The sequence below is a fragment of the Sciurus vulgaris genome (genome assembly GCF_902686455.1).
Source record: "Sciurus vulgaris genome assembly, chromosome: 2".
Classification (NCBI taxonomy): Eukaryota; Metazoa; Chordata; class Mammalia; order Rodentia; family Sciuridae; genus Sciurus; species Sciurus vulgaris.
Genome location: NC_136462.1, coordinates 120,548,352 through 120,571,610, shown reverse-complemented (window position 1 = coordinate 120,571,610; position 23,259 = coordinate 120,548,352). Strand labels below are relative to the sequence as shown.

The 23,259-nt window shown below is 52.6% G+C and overlaps 1 protein-coding gene across 3 annotated transcripts in view; it reads right to left on the bottom strand.

The window, feature by feature from the left end:
* Window positions 1-23,259, bottom strand: part of CCDC33 (coiled-coil domain containing 33) — a 104,201-nt gene that overhangs the window by 3,422 nt on the left and 77,520 nt on the right. For 2 of the 3 annotated variants that reach the window (XM_079127316.1, XM_079127319.1), the window contains exons 1-5: window positions 12,242-12,351; window positions 947-1,109; window positions 553-644; window positions 232-363; window positions 25-142 (exon numbers count right to left, since the gene is read on the bottom strand). In XM_079127316.1, the coding sequence (XP_078983442.1) occupies window positions 25-142; window positions 232-363; window positions 553-644; window positions 947-1,109; window positions 12,242-12,310 (574 nt within the window). In that variant the 5' untranslated portion in view covers window positions 12,311-12,351. Of the gene's footprint in view, window positions 1-24; window positions 143-231; window positions 364-552; window positions 645-946; window positions 1,110-12,241; window positions 12,352-23,259 lie in introns of those variants that run through there. The other variant, XM_079127315.1, reaches the window with a different exon arrangement.

The following is a 23,259-nucleotide window of genomic DNA, read 5'->3' as shown; positions in this document are numbered from 1 at the left end:
AATCTGGGGAGTCAATTCACTCACATCCACTTAGGGGCGCAGACCCGCCAACGTTGGGTTTCCCCTGCAGCTTGTTGGGTGGCGGGGGTTCTTTTCTCTCCCGTAGCCTGTCCTCTAGTACCTGCTCCATCTTCTGGATCACCTGGCAGGCAAAGCACCCGAGGCTGGGCTAGCCTGGGGGTGCCACACCTTCCCATCCGAAGGCCCCCAGCTGGCAACCCCTGCACCTGCCTTCTCCTGGTGCCGCACAGTCTCCTCCAGCGCCTTCATCTTTGTCAACTTGTCCTGGTACCGCTTTAGCTGCGCATCCTGGGGCTGCCGAGCCTGGCACAGGAGGAGCAGCTCCTTCTCTCGATCATTTTTCTGTGAGGGGAGGGAAGAGAGAGAATGGGTGCTTGGGAGTCACTCTTGGCTGAGGGGGTCCACTCAGCCCCCTGCTGAATCCTCTATAGGCGGGTCACCCTGCCCTCAATGCCATCTTCTGCTCTAGACACTTCTCTCAGCACTGCCCATCCAGCTCCCTTCCCCTCATCACCAGAAGCCCCAGCTCACCCGGATCAGCTCATTCTGCAGATGCTGCACCTTGTCCCTCAACTTCCTCATGTCCAACTCCTTCAGCAGCAGCTTCTCCTTCATGGACATCGCTGGGATGGGCAGGGAGCTGGCTCAGGGTGGAGCCTCTCCCAGCGCGGATCAGCACAATTGTGGGCCTGCCCCAGCTGTGGGGCTTTTGACAGGACTGGATGCTCCATTTCCCACCCCTGAGAGGACCACTGGGCAGGGACCACGTGAGTGTCTGTGGATGGAGTGTGTGTGTGGCGGGGTCCTGCTAGTTCAAGTCCACCTGCATGCATATCTGGGAAAAGTTCTCCAGCACCCTGTCTCCAACCCAGAGCCTTGGCCCAGACAGGATTCTGGATGCCTTTAGTGGCCTGTACATCCTCACCCAGGTTTGAGACCTCATCTTTGCTCTGCCCCTCTTCTACTTCCTGCTGGGTCAGGTGGCTTCTCAGCATCCGGTTTTCCCACTCCAAGGTGCTGGTCTGTTTCCGCAGCAACAGGATGTCCTCTGCCATCTTCTGCATGGCCCGCCGGTAGTTGTTCATCTCCTGTGGATCCCAGAGCCTAGAGCTGAGTCTCCAGCCCCATGGAAGCTTCCACCTCACATATATCCCTTTATCTGGGAGTCCGTGGGGCACTTTAAAGGCCCAGGAGCCACATGAGCCCCAACCTGTGACCCCAAGTTTTAGCATCTCTCTTGAGGGCTGGTTATGACTTGTTCCCAATCCTTCCTGGTTGCATTAGGACTGCTGCACTAATGTGCTTTCCCAGGGACCACTTGACTCCTGTGATGCCAACTCAGAGGGAAACCCAGGACTCAGACACCAGATGAGAAAGCCAATGGGCAACAGGCTTGAAAGGATCAGAGCTATGATTCTAGAGGCTGGCCAAATAATGACCACTCCTTTGCCTTCTCTCTCTTCTTTTCCCCTTATGTCACTGACCCCAGGGAAGAGCCTCTTAGAAATCCCACTAAGTGCCACTTGGGAGCTGATTCTGATACCAGCCCCCCAACCAGCCCAGCAGTCAGGAAGGGACACAAGGTAGGCCTACAAGACTCAGATAAGGTCTCAGGGTCGAGGTAAAAATCCAGCTACAAGATGTGGGGTGCAATATTGGGGCCAGGAAGCAGACACAGTAATGAGGTTAGAAATAACAATGATCCTCATATCTGATGTTCATTGAGCATCTACTATGTTCCAGATCTCCTTCTAGGTGTTTTACATGGCCTCCCTCATGCAAGCCTATAAAGGCAGGTACTGTTAACATTTTACAGATAAGGAAACCAAGGCTAAAAGAGGTAAATAACCTGCTCAGTGGTAAAACAAATGCACAGCTGAACCAGCATCTGAAATCCAGGCCTTCTGGCACTTGAGTCTGTCCGTAAGCACGGTGCGACCCCACCGTCAGGCTCCCACCCATGAATACTTCATGCTATAATGAGAAGTGATAAAATCAGGCTATCAACAAGAATCATTTTTCTTATCTTTTCAAGTCTGCCCATATATGCAAAGGAAAAATTAATAAGGTATATTTATATGCATTTGCTTTATAATCAGAAACTACTTACTGTTATTTATTTTTAAAAATTATGGAGTTTCTTAAACCTAAGCAGCACAATATTTAAAAGGGGGATCCAATGCAAAAAGTCAGAAATATCCGGATAGAGGATGCAGAGGTGGGGTGGGGAGGGAAGATGGGGCAGGGAGGTGAGCTTGCCTGGGAGTTTGTGCAGCCCTGTGGCCTGTGGGTTTTCTGAAGCTGGGGCCTTGCCTGAGGGGTAGGGGCTTATGGACCCAGCAGGCTCCCAAACCCCCAAGAAGCAAACTGTCCCCAATTCCCACCTGGGCCCCATGCTGCTTGGGGATGTGGCCTGGCTTCCCAGCCACTGCCTTCCACCTGCTACAAGGGGGCTACTGGCTTCTGGGGGAGGAGTCCTCAGACACAGGGGATCATAAGACACCACTTGTCACCTGCCACTGTCTAGCTTTCTGGCTGGACTCTCTCTAACTGGTATCAGTCCCTTGCACCTGCCCCTGCTGAATACCAGGTCTTGGCTTCTCCAGATCTGCCCATCTGGTGTCCCCAGTCAGCATGTTTACCCGGATACTCAGACCAGGGACCACACACAGATGAACTTTGTGGCCAGGACCAGATCGGAAGCCCAGCATGGCTACTGTCAGGTTGTGTAGCTCAGAACTTCTGAGCCTGAGAGTCCTCATATAGGAGATACCTGGGGTTGCTGTGAGGCTTGAAGTCGGTGTGTGAAGCCCCTGCCTGGGTTTCTGTCCAGCCACATCTAATTTGGAGGTACTGTTCTCATCCCAGTTCATTTTTGTTCTAATGGATGCATTAGTCAGACCCCTTCCTCTTCCCTCTTGCTGCCCTGACCTCCTTTATCCACTCCTCTGCTGAGATCTAAGTCTTCTTTATGGCAGCTCATGATTGACAGGGGTTTTGAGATCCAGTACATTGGCTGGAGAAAGCCCATCACATTTCAGCAAAAGAAATTGCTCTCCTCCATTCTTTTCCAGGCCTGGTTTAACCTCTTAACATGTCTGCTCTGGACAATCACAAATAGAATTCTAGGGTTTTCTCTTACACACACACACACACACACACACACACACACACACACACACACACATTGTTCAAAGATGCTTGCTGCCGTTCAGTTTGAATCTGATTAGCCCTGTTCTACAAGCAATAATTACAAAGAATGACCTAAAATTAATTGTGCAAACTCAGAGATGGTTACACTCTATTGTGAAATGAAAAGAACATGAGGGAGCCTGTCGTGGTGGTGCACACCTGTAATCCTAATGACTTGGGAGGCTGAGGCAGGAGTATCTTGAGGTCAAAGCCAGCCTCAGCAACCTAGTGAGGCCCTGAGCAACTCAGTGAGACCCTGTCTCTAAAAAAAAAAAAAAAAAAAAAATGGACTGGGGAAGTGGTTCAGAAGTTAAGTGCCCCTGGGTTCAATCTCTGGTACAAAAAAAAAAAAAAAAAAGAAAGAAAGAAAGAAAGAGAGAGAGAGAGAGAAAAAAAGAGAGAAAAGAACATGAATGATACCCATCCAGAACTTGGGTGCATGCATGTGTGTATATGTGTGTGTGTGTGTGTGTGTGTGTGTGTACACATATGGAGGAGTCCAGGGGGAAGGGCTGCCTGTCTCTTGGCCCACCCCTTGAGTCTGATTAATTCAGGGATGCATGCTCTCTAAGAGCCCACTGTTCTCCAACTCCAGAGTCTGGGGTGGAGGCGGGGGTTTGGTAAGCAGAGCTCTGTAATGATTAACATTCCCTTGACAGATGAATAAAGTTGAGACCCAGAGCAAGGAAGGAAGTGACAGAGGTTGAGCTGGGCTTCTGGTGGGGGGTGGCTCTCACTCAGCCAGATGGAGCCTGCTGCAGGAGGGGCAATGGGTTCGGTGGTCTCTAACCCTGAAGGCTGGCCCCATCCTCCTCCACAGGCCCCCGTCCCACCCCAACCTGGCTGCCCCACAGGGGAGTGGAGTGGCCCCTTGGCCCTGGCTCCTCTGTCTCTGCTTGGCCCATCCTCTTCAGCTGAGCAGGGTATCTTAGGCAGCACAGCTGGGTTGTGAGGCCACAGCTGCAGGGCAGCCCTGACCTCTCCCTACAGCTCCTTCAGGGTTCTTCAGGGTCAGGCTCTGCGTCACAGCCCAGCCTTGAGATCACGCAGGACACCACGTCCCAGATTCGCCTTGTGGTCCTGCCTACCAGCCGCATGCTCCCTCTCTTCCCCAGATGCCAGTATGTTGGGGGAGGGGAGACTTCTCTCTGGGCTGGCACAATCTCTGGGGCCAATGACTCCAAGCCATCAAGCCTGATCCTGGAGCACCCACTGCACCTTCTCACCACTGACACCCCCATGACCAGGACCCCCACCCTCAGAGCTTGCTGAGAGGACAGATGGCAGAGGCCCCAGTTTGTGTTGTTCCACTGCCACTGAGCACCAACAGCCTTTGCCACACTGGCACTACTTCTTTGGCTTTGGAAGGGTGGCAGCTGTCCTCTGAGCCGTGGATGGGAAAATCACCTCCCTCAAGGTTACTCTAGAATGAGGCGGCATGAGGTAAATGGGCTCCCAGGTGCCTGACAGCTGTAACTCCCTTCCCTGAACACTTTCTGAATGATTTTTTTTTTTTTTTTTTTTTACTAGGGATTGAACCCAGGGGCGTTTAACCACTGAGCCACATCCCCGGCCTTTTTTTTTTTTTTTTTTTTTTTGTATTTATTTAGAGATAGGGTCTCACTGAGTTGCTCAGGGTCTTGCTAAATTCCTGAGGCTGGCTCTGACTTCATGCTCCTCCTGCCTCAGCATCCCAAGCCACTAGGATTACAGGTGTGCACCACCAATGATTTTTTAAAAATTATTCTTACAATAGCCCTGGGCACTGGGTACAGAAAGTATGATCACGTGATGACTCCCCTTTTACAGGATCGAAAGCCCAGTTTCCATTGAGGAGGAAGGGTAGGGATTATCTTTTACAAAAACTTGAAGGGGGCAATGCTTAGCTCCCTCCCTCCCAAATAAGAAGCATTGTGGCCCAATCTGAGGTCCATCACCCAAGTGGGGGCTTTCAAATATGCCCGTGGCCACTACCAGCAGTGTTGAGCAGAAGGACCCTCATGGCCTCAGCGTACAGACGAGGAGACTGAGGCGGGTAGTAGCATGCTCAAGGTCACAGGGAATCAGTTATAAAGCCTCCATCAGAAGCAGCCCAATAAACCAGGTCAATCAACACTTGGAGAGTGCCACTGAGTGCCAGGTCTGTGCCACTGGAGCACAGTTGAGACCAGAATGTCCCTGCCTTCAGTGCTCTTGCCTCTCCTCTGAGAGAAGATGGTAGGAAGTATCCATGACAGAGGGGGTTAGAGGAGGCTCTTTCCCAGCCTGGGGGCCCTGGAGGTTTCCTGGAGGTGGTGACAATCTGAGCTGGCTCTTGGATGAGTGGGTGTTCTATGGCGTGTTGGGGTCCCAGGTAGAAACACCATGAAGAAGGCAGGCACATGGGAATGTGTGATGAGGGACAAAGCAGGTGAGTTACTGGAGGACAGAATGTGGGGAGGGGAGGTGGATGCAGCTGGAGAAGCAGCAGGGCAACCCAAAGAGGGCAGGTCTCCATCTTGCAGGCTGACCAAGGGCCTAAGCCAGACAGTGTGGGATAAGACCCTCTGACTGCCTAGAACAAAGGAAGGACAGGGGAGACGAGGGCCAAGAGCCATGTGCAGGGTGAGACACAATGGGACTCTCACTGGGCAGAGGCAGTGAGCATGGAGATGGGGGCAGGGGCTGCCCACAAAGACTGGGCACAGCAGAGGGTACGCAGGAGTAGAGGGGTGGGAAGTGGGAGGACAGACCACCAGGAGGTACAACTGGAGCCTCGGGGAAGGGAGCAGATTTTCAGGATTGGGGGTGTGAAGGAGGGGTTGGAGTGGGTGGGAGGAGCCCTTGAAATGGGGTGATGGCCAGAGAGGCAGGAGGAAAGGGGGCCGGAGCAGGCTGGCCAACCCAGGGTGCAGAGGGCTTCCTAAAGGAGTCTGGAGTGGGCGCAGAGGGTGGGCGGCAAGGCTGTGCCAGGCTGCTGGGTTTGCTGGGTTGGTAACATGCCCTCTCCCCTTCTTTGCCCTTCCCTGAGCAGCCACTCAACCTTTGGGTCCCCAGGCCCCCAAATCCACGCTGGCAGGCTTAGGTCACTTGTATGTGATTTGCCTTTGCAGCCAGCAGAGGGCAGCCGCCTCCCACGGATGCTGGGCTTCAGTCTGTCTCAAAACAGACTTGAGGTCCCCTAAGGCAGGTCCCACAGCTTACGTTGCAGAGGAATGTGTGTGTGTGTGGGGGGGTGTCTCACTCTCCAGTCCCCAGCCCATATGTCCCTCTCTAGGTGGTCCAGCTGGCCTTCTCAGACTTTCTGCCCTGGAACTCCCATCTGAGAGGTTCTAAGGGGTACCTTCTGTTAAGAACCATCCATTGAAACCGGAGAGGTATACTGACTTGCCTGAGGTCACACAGTGAATCCTGAACCTCAGCTGGGTCCTCTGTCCTGTACCAGGTGCAGGGCTGAGTATCGAAGGGAGGGGTTTGGGATAAACCTAAAAGTCATCCCAACTCTGCCAGTCCACGCAGCAGCAGATCCCTGAGCCTAAATTTTTGCAAACCAGATAAAATTCTATCCACCAACCACATATACTCTGTGTACACTCAGCCCAGATAGGCAGCTCTGGAGCTCTCGGGTGCCTTAATGACATATATACCCTTTGTTGAATGTCTATTTACTGACCAGGTCCTTACTATTATTATTTTTCCCTTTGATTGGAAGGAGTCTGAAAGGGAGGCATTTCCATTCAACTTTCTTTAGCAGGGAGCTGGTCCTGGTGCAGGCAGACCAGGTGATCTGGTCAAGACTGCCTCATTCACGAGAGCACAGCTGTGACTGTACTTAGGTCTGTAGGCATTTGTGGAGGGAGTGTCTCGTGAGTCCAGTGTAGGGGTACTGGAACTACCATGTTCAAAGTGACGGGGGAGATGCCACTTGACTTTCTCCTTTCACCAGGGACTGAAGTTACTACGAGGTGAGCAGCCTGCTGGAAGAGGGGAGGCATGTCCGTCAGGCCCATGAGCCATCCCGTTCCCTCAGGTCTGAGAGGTGCCCTTAGAGTTCATGGTGGCTGCTTTTTTGAGTCAGAGATAGAAAGAGTCCTGCCCCTGGGCCTGGCCAGGCCTTGACTCTAAACAAGGCAGAGAGACAATTCTACTTCCTCATGATATCTCTCTGCTCCTGAGAAACCAGCTCACATGGTGTACCCATTAGCTCTCCATGAATCTCCTCTGTCCAGAATTCCCCTGCCACTGCTCCTGGCTCTCTAGTCTGCTCTCTTCAGCCTCCTCCTTTAGGTAGGCCTCCTAGTTCTCTGCCTCCCTTCCAGTTGGGTTTTCTTTTATTTATTTATTTATTTATTATTTTTTATTTTTTATTGTAAACAAATGGGATACATGATGTTTCTGTTTGTACATGGAGTAACAGCATACCATTTGCATATTCATACATTTACATAGAGTAATGATGTTTGATTCATTCCGTTATTTTTTCCCTCCCCCCCCACCCCTCCCACCTCTCTTTTCCCTCTATACAGTCCTCCTTCCTCCATTCTTGCCCCCCTCCCACCCCCCATTATGTGTCATCATCCGCTTATCAGTGAGATCATTCGTCTTTTGGATTTTTTAGATTGGCTTATCTCAGCATGATATTCTCCAATTTCATCCATTTGCCTGCAAATGCCATAATTTTATTATTCTTTATGGCTGAGTAGTATTCCATTGTATATATATATACCACAGTTTCTTTATCCATTCATCAATTGAGGGGCATCTAGGTTGGTTCCATAGTCTGGCTATTGTAAATTGAGCAGCTATGAACATTGAAGTGGCTGTATCTCTGTAGTATGCTGATTTTAAGTCCTTTGGGTATAGGCCGAGGAGTGGGATAGCTGGATCAAATGGTAGGTTCAGTTGGGTTTTCTTTGTGCTGTCTCAAAATAGGACCTTCTTCTCTGGTGGGCAGAAGGTGACTGAAAATGCTGTTACTCTTCTCATTGAGAGGAAGAGTCTAAGTCCCCTTTCCTTCATTACTGGCCTTAGGGGCTTATTGGAGTCAGCAGAAGACTTGCAGTTTCCCCCTCCCTCCCAGAACACTGTCCGTCCCTAGGAAGAAGTCCTGTGTCCCCAAGACTGCCATGCTGTGAGGAAGTCCAACTACCCTGAGTACCTGGTCCCCAGCTGTCCTAGTGCTGCCCTGTAAGTCACCCCAGTTGATGACCTGAATAACTTAGAGAGAAGCCCTTTCTGCTGTGTCTTGACTAGTTCCTGACTCACAATACTGTGAGATGTAATGACACAAGAAAAAATGATGAAGTTACCAAGTTTTGATAGTGATTTGTTACGTAGCAATATATAACTAGAACATTTTCCCTGGCCTCTTGACAAAGCCCTTCATAATAAACTTCCATCTTTGAACTTCAAGGTAGTCAGGCACAGCACAACTAGACCTTCTGTTAGAACTGAACCCTGGGCCCAGGCTTCCTGGGCCCCTTTCTATCTTTGAAACCTTACCTCCTCTGGCTAGCAGCCATCCCTGAGCCACCCAGTATGGCATTTCCCATCTGCTGGACACCACCTACAAACTTTCTTTCCAGCTCCTGGGTGGGCCTGTCTACCTATCTGCTTTTCTCAGGCAAAACCTTGGCCAGGGTGCTGCTCCTGGCAGATTATCCCTCATTTGTCCCTCTGGATATCAAAGAAGCCACTTTTGATAGACTAAGTTTTCCAACACCTTTAAAGGAAATTAATCTGTCCATCAACAGATGAGTGGATAAAGAAAATGTGGTGTATATACATAATGGAGTTTTATTCAGACATAAAGAAAAATGAAATTACATTGTTTGCAAGAAAATGGATGGAACTAGAGATCATTATGTTAAGCAAAATAAGCCAAACTCAGAAGGTCAAGGGTTGAATGTTTTCTGTCATATGTGGAAACTAGAGAGGAAAAAGGAAAAGAAAGATGTGGGGGGAGAGGATCTCATGAAAATCAAAGGGAGATCAGTAGAGGGAAGGGACCAGGGCAAGGATGTGGGGAGGAAGGGGGAAGTGCAGGGGACTGATATTGGCCAAATTATATTATTACATTGTGCGCACTATGAATATGTAACAACAAATTCCATAATTATGTACAACTATAATGCACCAATAAAAATGTGAAAAGAGAAAAAAATCAATGGAATTAACCACATTTCTTTAAAATAAAATGGAGCCAGGCATGGTGCATCTCTAATCCTAGCAGCTGGGGAGGCTGAGGTCAGAGAATAGCAAGTTCAAAACCAGCCTCAGGCTGGGGTTGTGGCTCAGTGGTAGAGCACTTGCCTATCATGTGTGAGGTACTGGGTTCGATTATCAGGACCACATATAAATAAATGAATAAATAAAGGTCCATCGACAACTAAAAAAAATTTTTTTTTTTAAAACAAGCCTCAGCAACTTAATGAGGCCCTCAGCAACTTAGCAAGATCCTGTCTTAAAATTTAAGAGGCTGGTTTGTGGATCAGTGTAAGTGCCCCTCGGTTCAATCCCTGGTATCAAAAAAAAAAAAAGAAAACATTCAGTTTATGCAGATTGATGTTGACCTCACCCCGACCTTGTCCCAAGATCAAGGAACTGGGAGCAAGAACCCAGCCCCAAGGGTCTGTCCCAGGAAAGCATGGGGTTCAATGGGGGTTGCGACTAAAGATTAGATGAGACCAGTATTGTCCCAAGAGTTGAAGCTCACTGTGGCTAAGCAGTCCCCTTATTCAGAGGAACATCCAGGCTGATGCCACCTGATCCCTGACCCTTCTGTCTTTGGCTACTGTCCACCCAGCCAAGCTCTCTTTCTTCCCAGTGTGGGACAATATGACAAAAGAATGGAGTAACCAAGCCTTTCTTTCCCTCCATTCCCTTTTAACTTAATCACCACCAGAGGGCAGGCAAGGGAGGTCTGTGAGCCCCTGGGTTGGGTGGGGACACTGAGGCCCAGCTGGATCAGGCAGTTAGGGTGTGGCCCAATGGCAAAGGCTGTGTTCCAGATAGCAGGGCTGGGGAGGTTTGGCCAGGACGGTCTGTGGGATGGGACCTCAACTGGAGAGTGAGAACCTGGAAGAGGTGTGGTACTGGTGGGTCCTTACTCTACTTGCCACTCCAAGGTGGTCCCAGCTTCCCAGGCCCATTCTTACAAATCTCCCTTCTACCTCCTCCCCAATAAGGTCTGGCAGCTGGGGTTTGCACTAAGCTCAGCTCTGTTGGGCAGGGTAGACCTTGTTCTCAGATAGCTGCCAGTAGGAGAGTGGAGACTCGCCCCAGGACACAGGAAAGTGTAACTAGGAGGCACAAGGCAAGGGAGGGACTGGAGTCCAGATGCTTGAAGCAGAAGTAAGATTTGACTGGACTGGGTGGGACTGGAGGTATGGGAATGGCCAGAGCCCAGGTGTGGAAGTCAGCACAGGCCTGGACTTTCGGGGGTCAGAAAAACACAAAGGTCTGTCTGACCTTGTCTGTGGGGTCAGCTGGGGAAGTGGGACCTGGAGTGCCAGGCCCTGGAGCTCTGCTTCCTGAACAGAAAACAGTCAAGAGCCACAGAAGGTTCTAGAACTAGGGGCCTCCTCACCCCAGGTCCTGCTTATGAAATTATTTCCCTTGAACATCAGCTGGGCCTCCCAGCCACAACAAATCTGTGCACATTGCTGTTTAAAACAGGTTTCCCTGCTCTATGGAAGCCACTCTCCCAGGGAGGGGGAGGCAGTAGCTCTTTGTTCGGCCCAAGGTTACAGCAAAGAAACAAAAGGAATGAATTTTCCCTTTTTTCTGTTCTTTCCCTTCCTGCAGCAACAGAGATGGTGTCTAGAAAGCTTTTGTGCTTGGCTTGGTGAAGCTCCAAGGGGCGAGGGGCGGCAGGGCCTTGGCCGGCAGCTGACCCCAGTCCCTGTCTAATTGGCCCCTGCAGGAGCCAGGCAGGCTAATTGGACCAGGCCTGGACAATGGGGCTGGGGCTGGGGCGATCATGGGGTGGGGCTTCTGGAAGAGGCTGGCTTCCCATTCTCATTTCCCTAGGCCTCCCTCGACCCTGCGTAATCTAAAAGGCTCCACTCTGGACCCCCCTCCTCCAGGAAGATGCCCCCCGCCCCTCCCTCACACCCCACCACCCCAAGCTCAGCTATCAATCACTCCTTCTCTAGTATGTGACTCAGGTATTCCCTCTGCTGATAGCGACTTGGGGCCAGTCCTTGTCCCCAGTCCAGGGGTATATAGGGCTTCCCCAGGGGGCTGACCTCTCCCCAAAGTGACCCTGCTCTTTCTCCCACAAAGAGAGTCCCCCACTGGTCTCCTCCTACAAGAATGCCCCCTGCTTAGAGTTTATGCCTCTGATTGCTTCCTGTGGGATGGGGGAAGAGTGGCTGGGGTCCAGAACCTGGGTTCTCATCTCACTTCTGACCGCAGCTGTTGGATGACCTTCAAAGAGGCCCTTGCCACTCTAGAGGCCCTCGTCTGCATCTAGGGGTTGACAACTACTGGGGTTGAGCTCAGGAGTTCTTGCCTCAGTAGAAGAAATACTTGGGGAACAGGGTCCTGAATTTAAAAGATTGTTATCACCCAAGCCTGTAGTCTCAGACTAAACTGCTTCCTCTTGAATGCTCCCATCTGCCACCTCCACTGTTCCTCACAGCCCTGCACCATGGTCTGCACTTTCGGCAAACCTTCCCCGCCTAGCCGACTGGGATCTGGGGCTAGACCTCCAAGATGACAAAGTGAGGGCTTAATTAGCAAGAGACAAGGGTCACTTTAAGTGATTTCCCCAGAAGTCTTGCTCTTCTCCTTCTCTGGGTTCTGACTATGGGCTCAGGTGGCCTTGGTTGGGGCTGGGGTCCTGCAGAAGGTTCCTGTGACCATGTACATCTAGGAGCCAGTGCCTTGGTCTTCTGCCTCCTTGCCTCCCACTTGTACAGGCTCTGGGAACACCTCTAGCGGTTGCCTGGCAACACACCCCTACACACCTGCCTGTAGGTGAACAGACTCCTCATCTCCCAGGAGAAGCTGGCGGGGGCGGGGGCGGGGGGGGGGGCAGACTTACAGAGCGGCTGTCAACCAGGCCCAGAGCAGCTTTGGGGGCCAGAGGGGGTGGGGCCCCTGGCTCCCCCATCCTTGCTGCTAGCAGTCTTGTTCACTGGGATGGTCCCCAGGGACTGTTGCTACAACAAGTGCCTGCCTGGTGACGGAGCTCAGCCCTGAGCTGGAAGCAGACAGCCCATGGGGCCACTTCCCCTTTGTTCCAGGGTAGAGGGCACCTGGGTGGTGGCTGAAATCAGGCTAGGCTCATTCCTTGGCAGGGCTGGGGAGGGTTCTGGTGGCCCTTTAGGACCCGGGGCTTCTGACTGCCCCAGCCCCAGTCTCAGGATCCCTCCCCCAGCCTGCTCTCCAGCTGCACCTCAGCCTCCCCGCTCATTTCCCCTTCCATCTCCACTTGTGCCCCTGCTTCCTCATTCTCTTTTCTTTCCCCCTCAGCCTTACCCTCTCTGTCCTTCTCCCTCTTCCCCTCAGTTTTCCCTCTCTTTGCAGCCCACGTTCTCAGGAACCCCCACAACATCCCAAACTGGGCTCACTTTCTGCTCTGCAGCTGCGCAGTACGACTCAGGGTCCCACGCCTGGCCCCTAGGGCCTCCCTGTCTCTGCCTTCCTGATGGTCTGGTCAAATTCCTTTCTCTTTAGTTCAGCGGAGACATGGGTGGGTGTTTTTAGAAGGAACTCTCTGGGAAGCAAAGGGAAAACAAACCCAAACAAGCCAGCCTACCACCTAGAAACGCCTTGGTCAGGAAGGCAGAACTGCCTCAGCCTGGTTGCAGAGACCCCTCCCTAGGGCGTGGGGAGCTCGTCAGCCTGTTTCAGGCAAGCTCGGCCCTGAGCCTTTCATGATAGGCCCCTATCCGGGGCCAGCAGATGCCTGGCTGGAGCTGAGACTTCATAAATATTTGGTTATTTGTTTAATGAATGTTTAGGGTTCTCTGGGGCCTCAGTGGTGGCACAACAATGGAAAGTGACTGGATAGTCTTAGATGGACACCTCTACCTGTGTCAGAATCTCCCTCCACCAATGGGGGCATCTGTCCTATCAGTGTTGCAAGGGGGCCTGGCTTCTTTTCATTTGTGGGCCTCACTTTTCACTTAGTGCACTTTTTCTTAGTGAGGTTTCTTTCTTTCAAATATTTTTAGTTGTAGATGGACACAATACCCTTATTTTATTTATTTTTATGTGATGCTGAGGATCGAACCCAGTGCCTCACATGTGCTAAGTAAGCGCTCAACCACTGAGCTACAACCTTAGCCCCTCTTAGTGAGATTTCTTAGTATAAGAATGGGCAGAGGAGTAGAATAAAATCCCTACCCTGCTCTGTAAACCACATTTGAGCTAGCCTGGTAAAGCGGGAAAATCCATGGGCTCTGCTATTAATTGGTTTGGGCACTTTGGACACATCTCCGAGCCTCAGCTTCCCCTCTGTAAAATGGAGCATTCTCTGCACCCATCTCATTGAACTGTTGGGAGACCACGTGAGGTTGGGGGTATAAAGCTCTGAGCAGAGAACCTGCCACATGAAAATGGCTCCCAATACATTATTCCCTGCTCTGTGTGATGCTCATGGAAGGCTCTGGAGGGCCCAATACTCCCCCAGGGACATGAGGAGGACACTTGACATGGGGCCAGCCACACTCTCTGATGGCATCAGTCACCCAGTTGGTGGACTAGATGCAGGCCCTAAACTGTTCTGATCTTGCCTTGGAACTACCTACCAGGGAAATGGGCTGCCGCCTCCTGCTGTGTGTGCTAGGAGCCTGGGAGGAAGACAACACTGACAGACCCGTGCCCCCTCCCAGTCCGCTTGCAGCCAACCCCCTCCCCATGAGGGGCCCAGCCCTGCGCCCGCTGAGCTGCCAATCGATTGAATCTGCTCCCATCCTCGGGCGTGCCATGAATTTTTCATCAAAGGCCTGTAGACTTTGGGAAACGTACAATTAGAGGCCCCATCAATAATGCACCACGTGGAGGCATCCTCTGAGCTCAGCCAGGCCTCAGACATGGCTGCCTTCCAGCCTGCTCTGGCAAGAGGCAGGAGGGGCACACTCAGGGTCCATCACTGGACATAGAACAGGTGTGGGATGCTGAGAGGGAGGGGAAGCTGCACCCTTGAATGGCTTGTGCCTGTTCCTTGAAACCCAGGTGGGCCCCAGGGAGATCAGCCTAGGCTCAGGAGTTTCATCTATGAAATGGGTGCTGAAGAGCTCCCCGGCCCTTAAAGCCTGGTGAGACACACTAGAGAATTCCAACGTGAAGATGAGCGTTCTTCGTGGGGCTGGGGAGTGTCCTTCAGGGTGGATCCCAGGAAGCAGGGCAGGCCCTAGACTGGGCTGAGGATGAAGAGCGAAGGAGGGCAGAGATCCCATAGTATTGGGGCTTTATTCACACTTCCTTCACCCAGCTTGGCTGTCAAGGTCCCCTGTGGTCTCCAGCCTCATAGTGCAGCTCCCCAAGCAGAGCAATGGGGAGCATGCCTGTAATTCCAGTGACTTGGGAGGCTGAGGCAGGAGGATCACACATTCAAGGCCAACCTCAGCAACTTAGAAGACCCTGTCTCAGAATGAAAAATTAAAAGGGCCGAGGATGTAACTCATTGGTAGAGCATGCTGGAGTTCAGTCCCTAGTACTGCAAAACAAAATGAAAGAAGAGGAGGAGGAGGAGGAGGAGAGGAGGAGGAAGAGGAAGAATAAGAGGAAGAAGAAGAAGAGGAGGAGAAGGAGGAAGGAGAAAATAAGGAAAGAAAGGAAGGAAGAAAGAAAGAAAGAGTGCAACTCCTCTCCCATGCCCACCCACATCTGGCAGCCTAAGAACCCCTGAGGGCACAAATGACCCACTTGGGTCCTGCTTCTGTGGCTTCCCTCATGCAGTCCCTCCACCAACAGGATGAGGCACTTCATCCTCTGCTGACAAAGCCTCTGCTCCCCTCCTGGGCTTCTTTTCTCAATTCTCCAGGGTGAACTTGGCAGATAACAAGCACTTGCCAGGGCCTGAGTCCTGTTCTTAACACTTCCAACAGATCAATCTGACCTCAGGCTTCCAGCAGCCCAAGGAAGTTGCCACAGCACACCGTTTTGCAGAGGGGAAGCATGAGGCACAAGGAGGCTAGGCGTCCTGTCTGAGAAGGGGAGCTAGTTCCAGAGTCTTTACTCTTAGCCACCTCCTCAGACCATGGGGCTGGCTCTTCTACCTCAACCGGTTGGCTCTCAGCCCACAGGGTCAGGGCTGAGGCCTCCCACTTCCTTCCTCAGTGGACTACCCGACGGCTGGCCCCAGGCTCAGCTGAAATCAGGGTGGGGCCTGCGGGACACTGGTAACCATGCTCAGCTGGCTGGTGGGAGAGGTCTCACTCCCAAGTATGAAGTCAGCTTTACAGGAAGGTCCAGATACCTCCCTAGTCCCCCACAATGGCCCCATTGAGCCCACACCCTGTCTCATAGAGCCCCACTGGGTGCTCTGCTCTCTGCCTCTCCACAGTTCCAGGTCAGGCTTGCACAGTCCGAGGCTGACCTCCTGAATGCTTGCACCATGGCTTTTGATGTGCTGCTGGAGGACATCTCAGTGCCTGAGATGGATTCTGAAGGATGAGTAGGAGTGTGTCGGGTGATGCAGGCATATGGAAGGGGTACTGCCCTGAGGCAGCAGGAGCAATAGTGTAAAGGTGAGAGCCATCTGGCATGCCAGGGGAGTGCAGTAGTCAGGATGTGTGGTGAGGACAGCTGGTGGGAGATGGAGGCCTTGGATGTGAGGCTAAGGCCCAGTCACCATGGAGCCTGTCACAGTCAGGTGGGGTGGCCGGGCTGGAGATACATGCTGGTGCCAAGCATGACTGTGAGTGAGACTCTCCCATTACTAGGCCTAGTGGTTCTGTAAGCACACACAGTGTGCTGGGGAGGACAGCAGAGCCCAGAGAGGGCAAGAGGTCGCTTGGCCTCCCACAGCACTTTTGTGCAGAGTTGACTCAGCATTCACAGTCCTCCGGGGTCAGAATCCTGTGCTGAGGTCAGAAAGCAGTCTCTTAAGCTGGAAGCGGCCGAGAGAACTTCTGGAGCAAAGAGAAGAGTACCTCGAGTTGGGGACAGCCAGGTGAAGGCATCCTTGAGATGCCAGCTTGTCTCAGTTTTCTGGGTGGGCCACCTGCCTTGGCATCCTGGAGCCACTAAGCCATGCCCCACCGCATTCACCCTGGGAGCTGTCCAATCCAGGCCCCTGCCAGGCCCTCCACTGATGCTGCTCAAGAGAAATAAGAGACTTGGAAGTGGCTTCTCGCCCTTTCTTAAGCCTGTGACTCAAAGATATCAGTGTTCTTGGATCAGAGACCTGCCAAACCTCAAACTTGGGAGCAGAGCTGGAACCTGAATGGGAGCCCTGCCTCCTAGGACCAGAGCGAGGGGCTTGCGGGGACTGGGAAGGAGATGAAACCTCACCTTTACCTTCATGACCCCAGATTCAGTGGGTAGGTGGTGCTGGACCCTGAGGAGCCCAGTCTGAGACATGACCTTGCCCTGGGAGCCCTGCATGGAGAAGGGCTGCCCTCTCTCTGCTTTGGAGGCGTCTGAGGAGAAGGCAGCACCCACACGCTCCTGATAAGGATGCATGAAAAGAACAGATGGTGCCAACAAGTGCAAATTAATTGAGCGAAGCCTGTGTACACAGGCGCCTCGAACGGGCGGCTGACAGACTCGGGAGGGGTTGGTGGGGGACAGGGCAGGGAGCAGGGAGAAGCTGTAACGAGCACTTATCGATGTCTTGCTGGATCTGCAGCCAGGAGCACAGTTATTGACAAAGCCTGTCTATAAATCTCCTGGTCGCTGCTCCAGAAACCTTAATTACGGGGCCTCATTACCCTTCACACCTCTAGGTGGCGAGGATCAGCCTGGGCTGAGGTGGCTGCTGACACTGCTACAGGCCTGTGACAGCAGTATTGAGTCCCTGCAGTGAAAGGTGCCCAGCTGGGATGCCAAGGGAACACAATTTGGGGCCGTGTACCCTAAGGAGCCAGCAGAGGCTCAGTCTCCAGGCCAAGGACAGGGGGTGAAATGGACTTTGAAGTCAGAGAGCTCTGGCTTTATGCTGCAGATTTGCCAGTTTACTGCTGATTTTAGTGAGCACTTTGCCTCTCTTTGCCTCCGTTTCCTCATCTGTTCAATGGGGAGAGGGCTGTAGGAAGACTAAAGGAGCGGCCTCTAGTGTTGAACAAGACAGCTGCCATGTGGAGTGTGAGTGTGGCTGCTGGCTCGCCACAGGGGGACCCTGGTGCTCTCCTGTTAGACATAATTCCCCAGCACCATGCAACTACTCTGACTCCTCTGTCCGCACACAGATAAAACATGAACATTTTCTGAATCACAAAAATGACCAAACCTCTCCTGTTCCTGGTCAATATGAGTGAATGAAGGCTGCTGCTTTACCAGCGACCGTTTTAATCTCATGTCATCACCCCTGCCTTCTGGATAGGAGCTATCAGGAGACCCACTCACAGAATTGCCTTTCCCTCCTATTAGCATCCAATCAGAGCAAAATCCTGGCTCCCCAAATCAGTCGCTCCCAGCCAGAATCTCTGCAGTCCTTCCAGATACACTCCCGAGGTGACCGTAGCTCCTCGGGGTGCAGCCTCCCTGCTACCCCAGCCAGTCAGCCTAACTCCAGTGGATGGCAGCTGTGCTCCCAGAGGGATGGGGATCCTACCATTCGGAGCACTATCTTATTTGGAAGAGTGTGCTGTCCAGGCCTCGCTTAGAGCTCTTTCACCCTCCCCCATTGCGTTAGTTTTGTGAACATGTGTTTCCACTGCTCCGGGGGGGGGGGGGGGGGGGGGATCCTGGGGGCACCTGCCAGCCTCTGCCTGAGGGAAGGAGCCCTTGCCAGGTATGGGGCCTCTTGGAAGATCCAAATGGCCAGATTATCCTGAGCCTTGGGCGTAGTTGATGGGGAGGGATGGGTGATAGGGTAGTTCAGCTGTCATGGGGGAGCTGGAGGTAGGGGAATGAAAGTGAGGCCTCCCTTCCTCTTCCTCTGAGTCCCTGTAAAGCCAGCCTTGGAAGATGCAGTGGAGAGAGAGGGGTCCTCTGCTCCCAATGCCCATGCCTGGTGATCCAGAAGGAGCACATTCAGGGGGAGGCAGCATGGCTGGGGAATCCTTAAGGTCCTGCCTGGGCAGTCCTGCCCTGGGAATGGGGCATGTCCCAGTTACCTTGTTGCCGCCTCCCAGGCCCCATCCGGATTCTCTTAGGGGCTGTTATTCCTTGTTCCAACTGTCCTTCCTGGCTGGATCACCTTTCCTGCCTCCAGCCCTGGCCAGAATCCCCACTGCCCATCCCTTGCCCCTCCAGCCCTATGTTGCTGGAAAACACTCAATTTCTGCCTGGCTGCAAGTCACCCCATAGCTTCACAAAGTGCTTCAGTTCTTAGAATTCTGGGCAATGCTTTCAGAAATTCCTGTGTTCATCTTTGCCTGTTGAGGTTTGAACCTCAAGGGAGTTGGTCCCTTCAGAGTCCCCTCCTCACCCAGTCTGCTACCAAACCTCATTTGGCCACTCTTTTGCTCGTGACCCACCGCCTCTACCCTGAGCATCCTCCAGTAGGAAGCTTCTCTGCCCTCCTTCAGCACTACCTACTGCCCAAGTCTCTTCCCAAATAATGGAAATACAGGACCCAGGCCCTCACAGATGCAGGTGGCAACAAGGAAGGGGGCTTCATGGGGGCAGCTCCCCCTGCCTGGGGGTACCCTCCTTACTGGGTCTCTTGGGTAGTCCCTGCCCATCCAGGCCCAGGTCACTCTCAAATCCAAATCCTGATTAGTTGGACCATCTGCACCAAGCGGGTCTCCTCTTGCTCCTCCCTGCCCTTCTGTTCCCCTCTGACTTTCAGGTTCTAGGACCCTCCTGCTGAGATGGCTGGTGGACAACGTGGGAGAGTCTGGAATGAGCAGGGCAGAGGCTCACACATTGTGGAGCAGCTGACAGTTGTCTCATATAAGGGTCTTGGAACCTGTCCCCAGCCGCCCCCCCCCCCCCCAGCAACTTTCCTATGCTGTTCTCTCTGCTATGAACAATAAGACATAGGAGGAGACTTCATAGCTCACAGAACCCTCTCCAGGCACCAGGGCCTTTTCAGTCAGTCTGTGGGGTATGGCTCAGCATATCCCCATTTCACAGCTAAAAAGACCGAGGTTCCTACAGGAACTGGCTGGAGCTGTGCCCCAGATCACCTGGTAAAAGTAGCTGCTTCAGAAGGGGCAAGGGATGTATTCAGTGGGTGCATACTTGCAGAATCCCCACTGCATATTAGGAACAAGTCGGAGGTCAGGGAGGGGATACAGGGTGGAGTGAGGAGAGAGCTAAGCCCTGGAGCTAAAAGGCGGTGGGGGTAGAGCTGGGTAGAATATTCTGGGTTCGGTTAAGGGAGTGGGGTGCAGGCCTTGAAGGTCTCAGGCAGAGGGGCTCCTCTTGCTGAGGGAGAACAGAGCCATGCGAGAGTTCAGAGCAGGTGGCAGCACCAGGTGGCTGTCTCCTAGGGAGGAAGGGGTTTGGGGAGGGCAGCCTGGAACAGCTTCCCGAGTGGGGCCCCACCTCACTAAAGGAGAAGACAGAGGGAGGGGCTTTCCTCACCACCCCTGACACCCTTTAGAGTGCAGATAGGGCTCCCTACCCAGCGCGGGAGGAAGCCTGAGTTGCACCCAGTCTCCCAAACTAGTCTTCTGAGAGTTCCCCAGTCGCCCTTGCTCTGTTTGGCTCTTCCAATTCCCCGGAGCTACCTCTCAGCCCATCCTAAGGTCCAGCGTGCAGAGGTGGATTTGCATATCTGAGAGTTAAAAAAAAAATTCTACTGCGAGGCTTAGCGCCATCAAGACCGCGAGCCCCCTTTTGTCTGTTTGAGTAAGAGCTGGCTAAAGGCGGAGGGATAATTAGTCCCCCGTGGGCGCGGCGCCCCCCTCCTGGAAGATTTAAAGGCGCAGCCCGCAGACCCAGCCCACTGAGCCAGCGCCTCCTGCAACCCGCCCAGCCGGCTGCGCTCGCCCTGGCGGCTGCTGGCGGGATGTCTGCGCTGGCAGGAGCCGATGAATGGGCATTTTATCTGATTAAACTGGGAGTGAACTGGTCGTTCTCTATTATCTGAGGACTTGATTGGATATTTAGCACCGTGTGTGTGTGTGTGTGTGTGTGTGTGTGTATTGCGCGCGCACACACTCACTGGGCTTTTTTAGTCTGTGTGTCAAAGGAAATTGGATTGTTCTGAAAAGCGTTTAATCTGACTGAGCGCAGGAGCAGCACCCTAAGAAAGTCATAGAACTGGGGGAGGAACTGTGTGTAGCGGAGCTTTTGCTTTTAGCCCTAGACAAGAAAGGCCCCAGCCCTGAGCCCCCTGTGTAAGACGATTCTGCACTGGTCCAACTGGGAGTGCAACATTTCCCCTGGGTGAGGAGTTGTTGGGGCCAAGGGGATGTGCCCACCTAAAGCCTGCACCCCTTTAAAACAAGCCCATCGAGGGTACCTGACCAAGACTTCCCTCCTGCTTCACCTCCTGAGCTCCTGAAGGTGGCGGTCTACTCTTAGGCACTTGAAAGATCCCCACAAAGTCTCATGATTGTGGAACTGAAGGTGAGCTGAGAAGGGGACAAGAAGGTTTGAGACCTGGAGCTGGGAGCTGCTCTCCTTGATGTCAGTGTCCTGTGTGGGCTCTGGCAATTATTTTGAGTTTTTTTTTTTTTTTTTTTTTTTTTTTTTTTTTTTTTTTTTTTTTTTCATATGGTGCATTTAAAGGCAGAGGGACAGAAACTATTTCATAGTTTCTTGCTTCAACTTGATTTGCTCACTTTAAATTATTTGGAGTTTAGACATCTGGTATGTGGGCCCTTTTGCTTACTCTGTAATGTTCTGGGTGGGTGGGGGAGGGAATCCATAGCTACAGAGTGTCTTAGTGTTTACTAGGAAACCGAGGCGGCCTCCTTCTCTTGGGAGAACCCAAGCCCTGTCCTCCACTTGTAAGTCACCCAGCTTGGCCCTGGCTGCCTCAACCCTGGGTTCCTGGGGCTTGCTTGTGGCCCCAGGGGTTTACACCCATCAGCAGATTCCCCACCTGTGAAGCAGGGCTGATAATTGTACATTCCTCATTGGGTTGACAACAAAATTAAATGCAATTGGGTCGAAAGATGCTGAGCAAGAGCTCAATAAATAGGGACAGGTATGCTTAGTAGTTAATGGGAGGGCCCCGGAGGGGTAGGCTGACAAGTTGCAGAAGGGACCAGCCCCCCTGCCTGGGTTGGCACCATCTCTCCCAGTTGTCCCCAAGCCCTCAGCAGTTGATGACCTCATCCTTTGGGCCTCATTTACTGAGGGGTCCGTGCTTCTGCTGCCACTGTGAGTGAAGGACTGGGACCAGGCAGTGCTGACCATCTCCTCAAGAGGCAGAGCCAGGAGGTTACCCATCCCTGTCTGCCTGGTTTGCCTGGAGTGAGGAGGAAGTCATCAGGCCAGGCCCCTTACCCACAGATGGCAGCTTGGCCACAGGCTAAGAGAGGGGAACGTTCAGCCAGGTGACTCCCAGATCAGGGTCTCCTTCTCTTTCTCCTGTAAGGCTACCCTTCCCTACCTCTGGTGGCCCTCTCCTCTTCATGCCCTCTGAGCCAAGTCTAGGGGGTGTGGGGCCAGGCCCTGGTTTGCTCAATTCACTACCAGGCCCACCCCTTCAGCTCTCCCCTTCCATGTTCTCCTCTCTGGAGCGGGTATTTTCCCCATTTTATAGATAAAGAAACTGAAGTCTAGAAGGAACCACAAAAAGGGCCTTTTAGTGAGACCCCAGGCCAGGTCTAAGAAAGATCTCTCTCTCTCTTCTCTCTCTCTCTCTCTCTCTCACACACACACACACATGTAATTTCTGCTTGACTGATCAACAGGTTCCTTTTGCAGGAAAAAGTTCACCTACATTTGCCTGCTTCCAATAAAAGGCAGATGTCTATCGTTTTTTCATACGATATAATGCTCAGCTGGCTTGTCTCTCTCTTGCTTATCACAGTGACATCTGCAGACTTGCAGATTCTTGGGACAAGACCAGGTGGGAGTGGGGTTAGGTATACCCCCTCTACATTTCCACAGCCCCAGGTGCACACGGGGCCCTGTCCTGACCGCAGTCTCTTCCCTCTCACTTCTTATGTTTCTCTTCTGACCCAGGGCTTCCTGAGGACAGGGACCCTTTTATGGAATTATCTTTATGTAATTATCACTCATTTTGGGGATGAGCTTCTGGAGAAGGGGTCAGAGGGAGAGGTAGGGTGAGTCGTGCTGCCCCCCACCCACCTCGGTCTTGAAGGACTTCATGAATATGCTGACTATTAAGACTCCTGAAATGTGGACAGCTAGCCCTTCAGTTTCCAGTGTACTGTCACCCATTCTCTTTTGCAAAGCCTCAAGAGGAAAGTAAGGGAGATCATTCCCTTCACTTAATGAGAAGATAGGATCAGAAAAGCGGAGTAATTGTTCTAAGGACACACAGCTCTTGAGTGGTAGAAACAGGACATCAACCTGCTAGAGTTGCATAAATGGGGGAGGGGGGTCCTGTGGGGTGAGGAAATAAGACCTGGCTCTTAGAAGGTGCTCAAAAAAGTGACTGAGTGAATGAGTGGGTGCACGTGCTAGGCTCTGGGGAGAGGCAGCTGGGGGAAGGTCCATGCAGGTGAGGAGTCTTACCATTTCGGCTCCCTGTGCTCAACTTCCCCGTCTTGGCCTATTGAGCATTGCTCATGTTGGGTCAGGTCCTCTCCCGCATGGCCCTGGGGATGATGCCCCTTCTCCCAGCCTCCCTGGGTTAGCTCATGTCCCTAGGCCTCTGCAGGCTCCTCCCTAGGTAGGTAGTGGGCTCTCCATGGAAGTGCCCCTCTCCGTCTCCAGGGCCACCTCCAAGTCCACAGGGTCCAGGGAAAGAGCACAAATGTAGCTCCCAGCCCTATCCTCTTCCAACAGCCATCCTTGGGCCTCAGGCTGCACCTGTGAAAGCATCTGACCCCTGGCGGGATGGGCTGCAGGGGG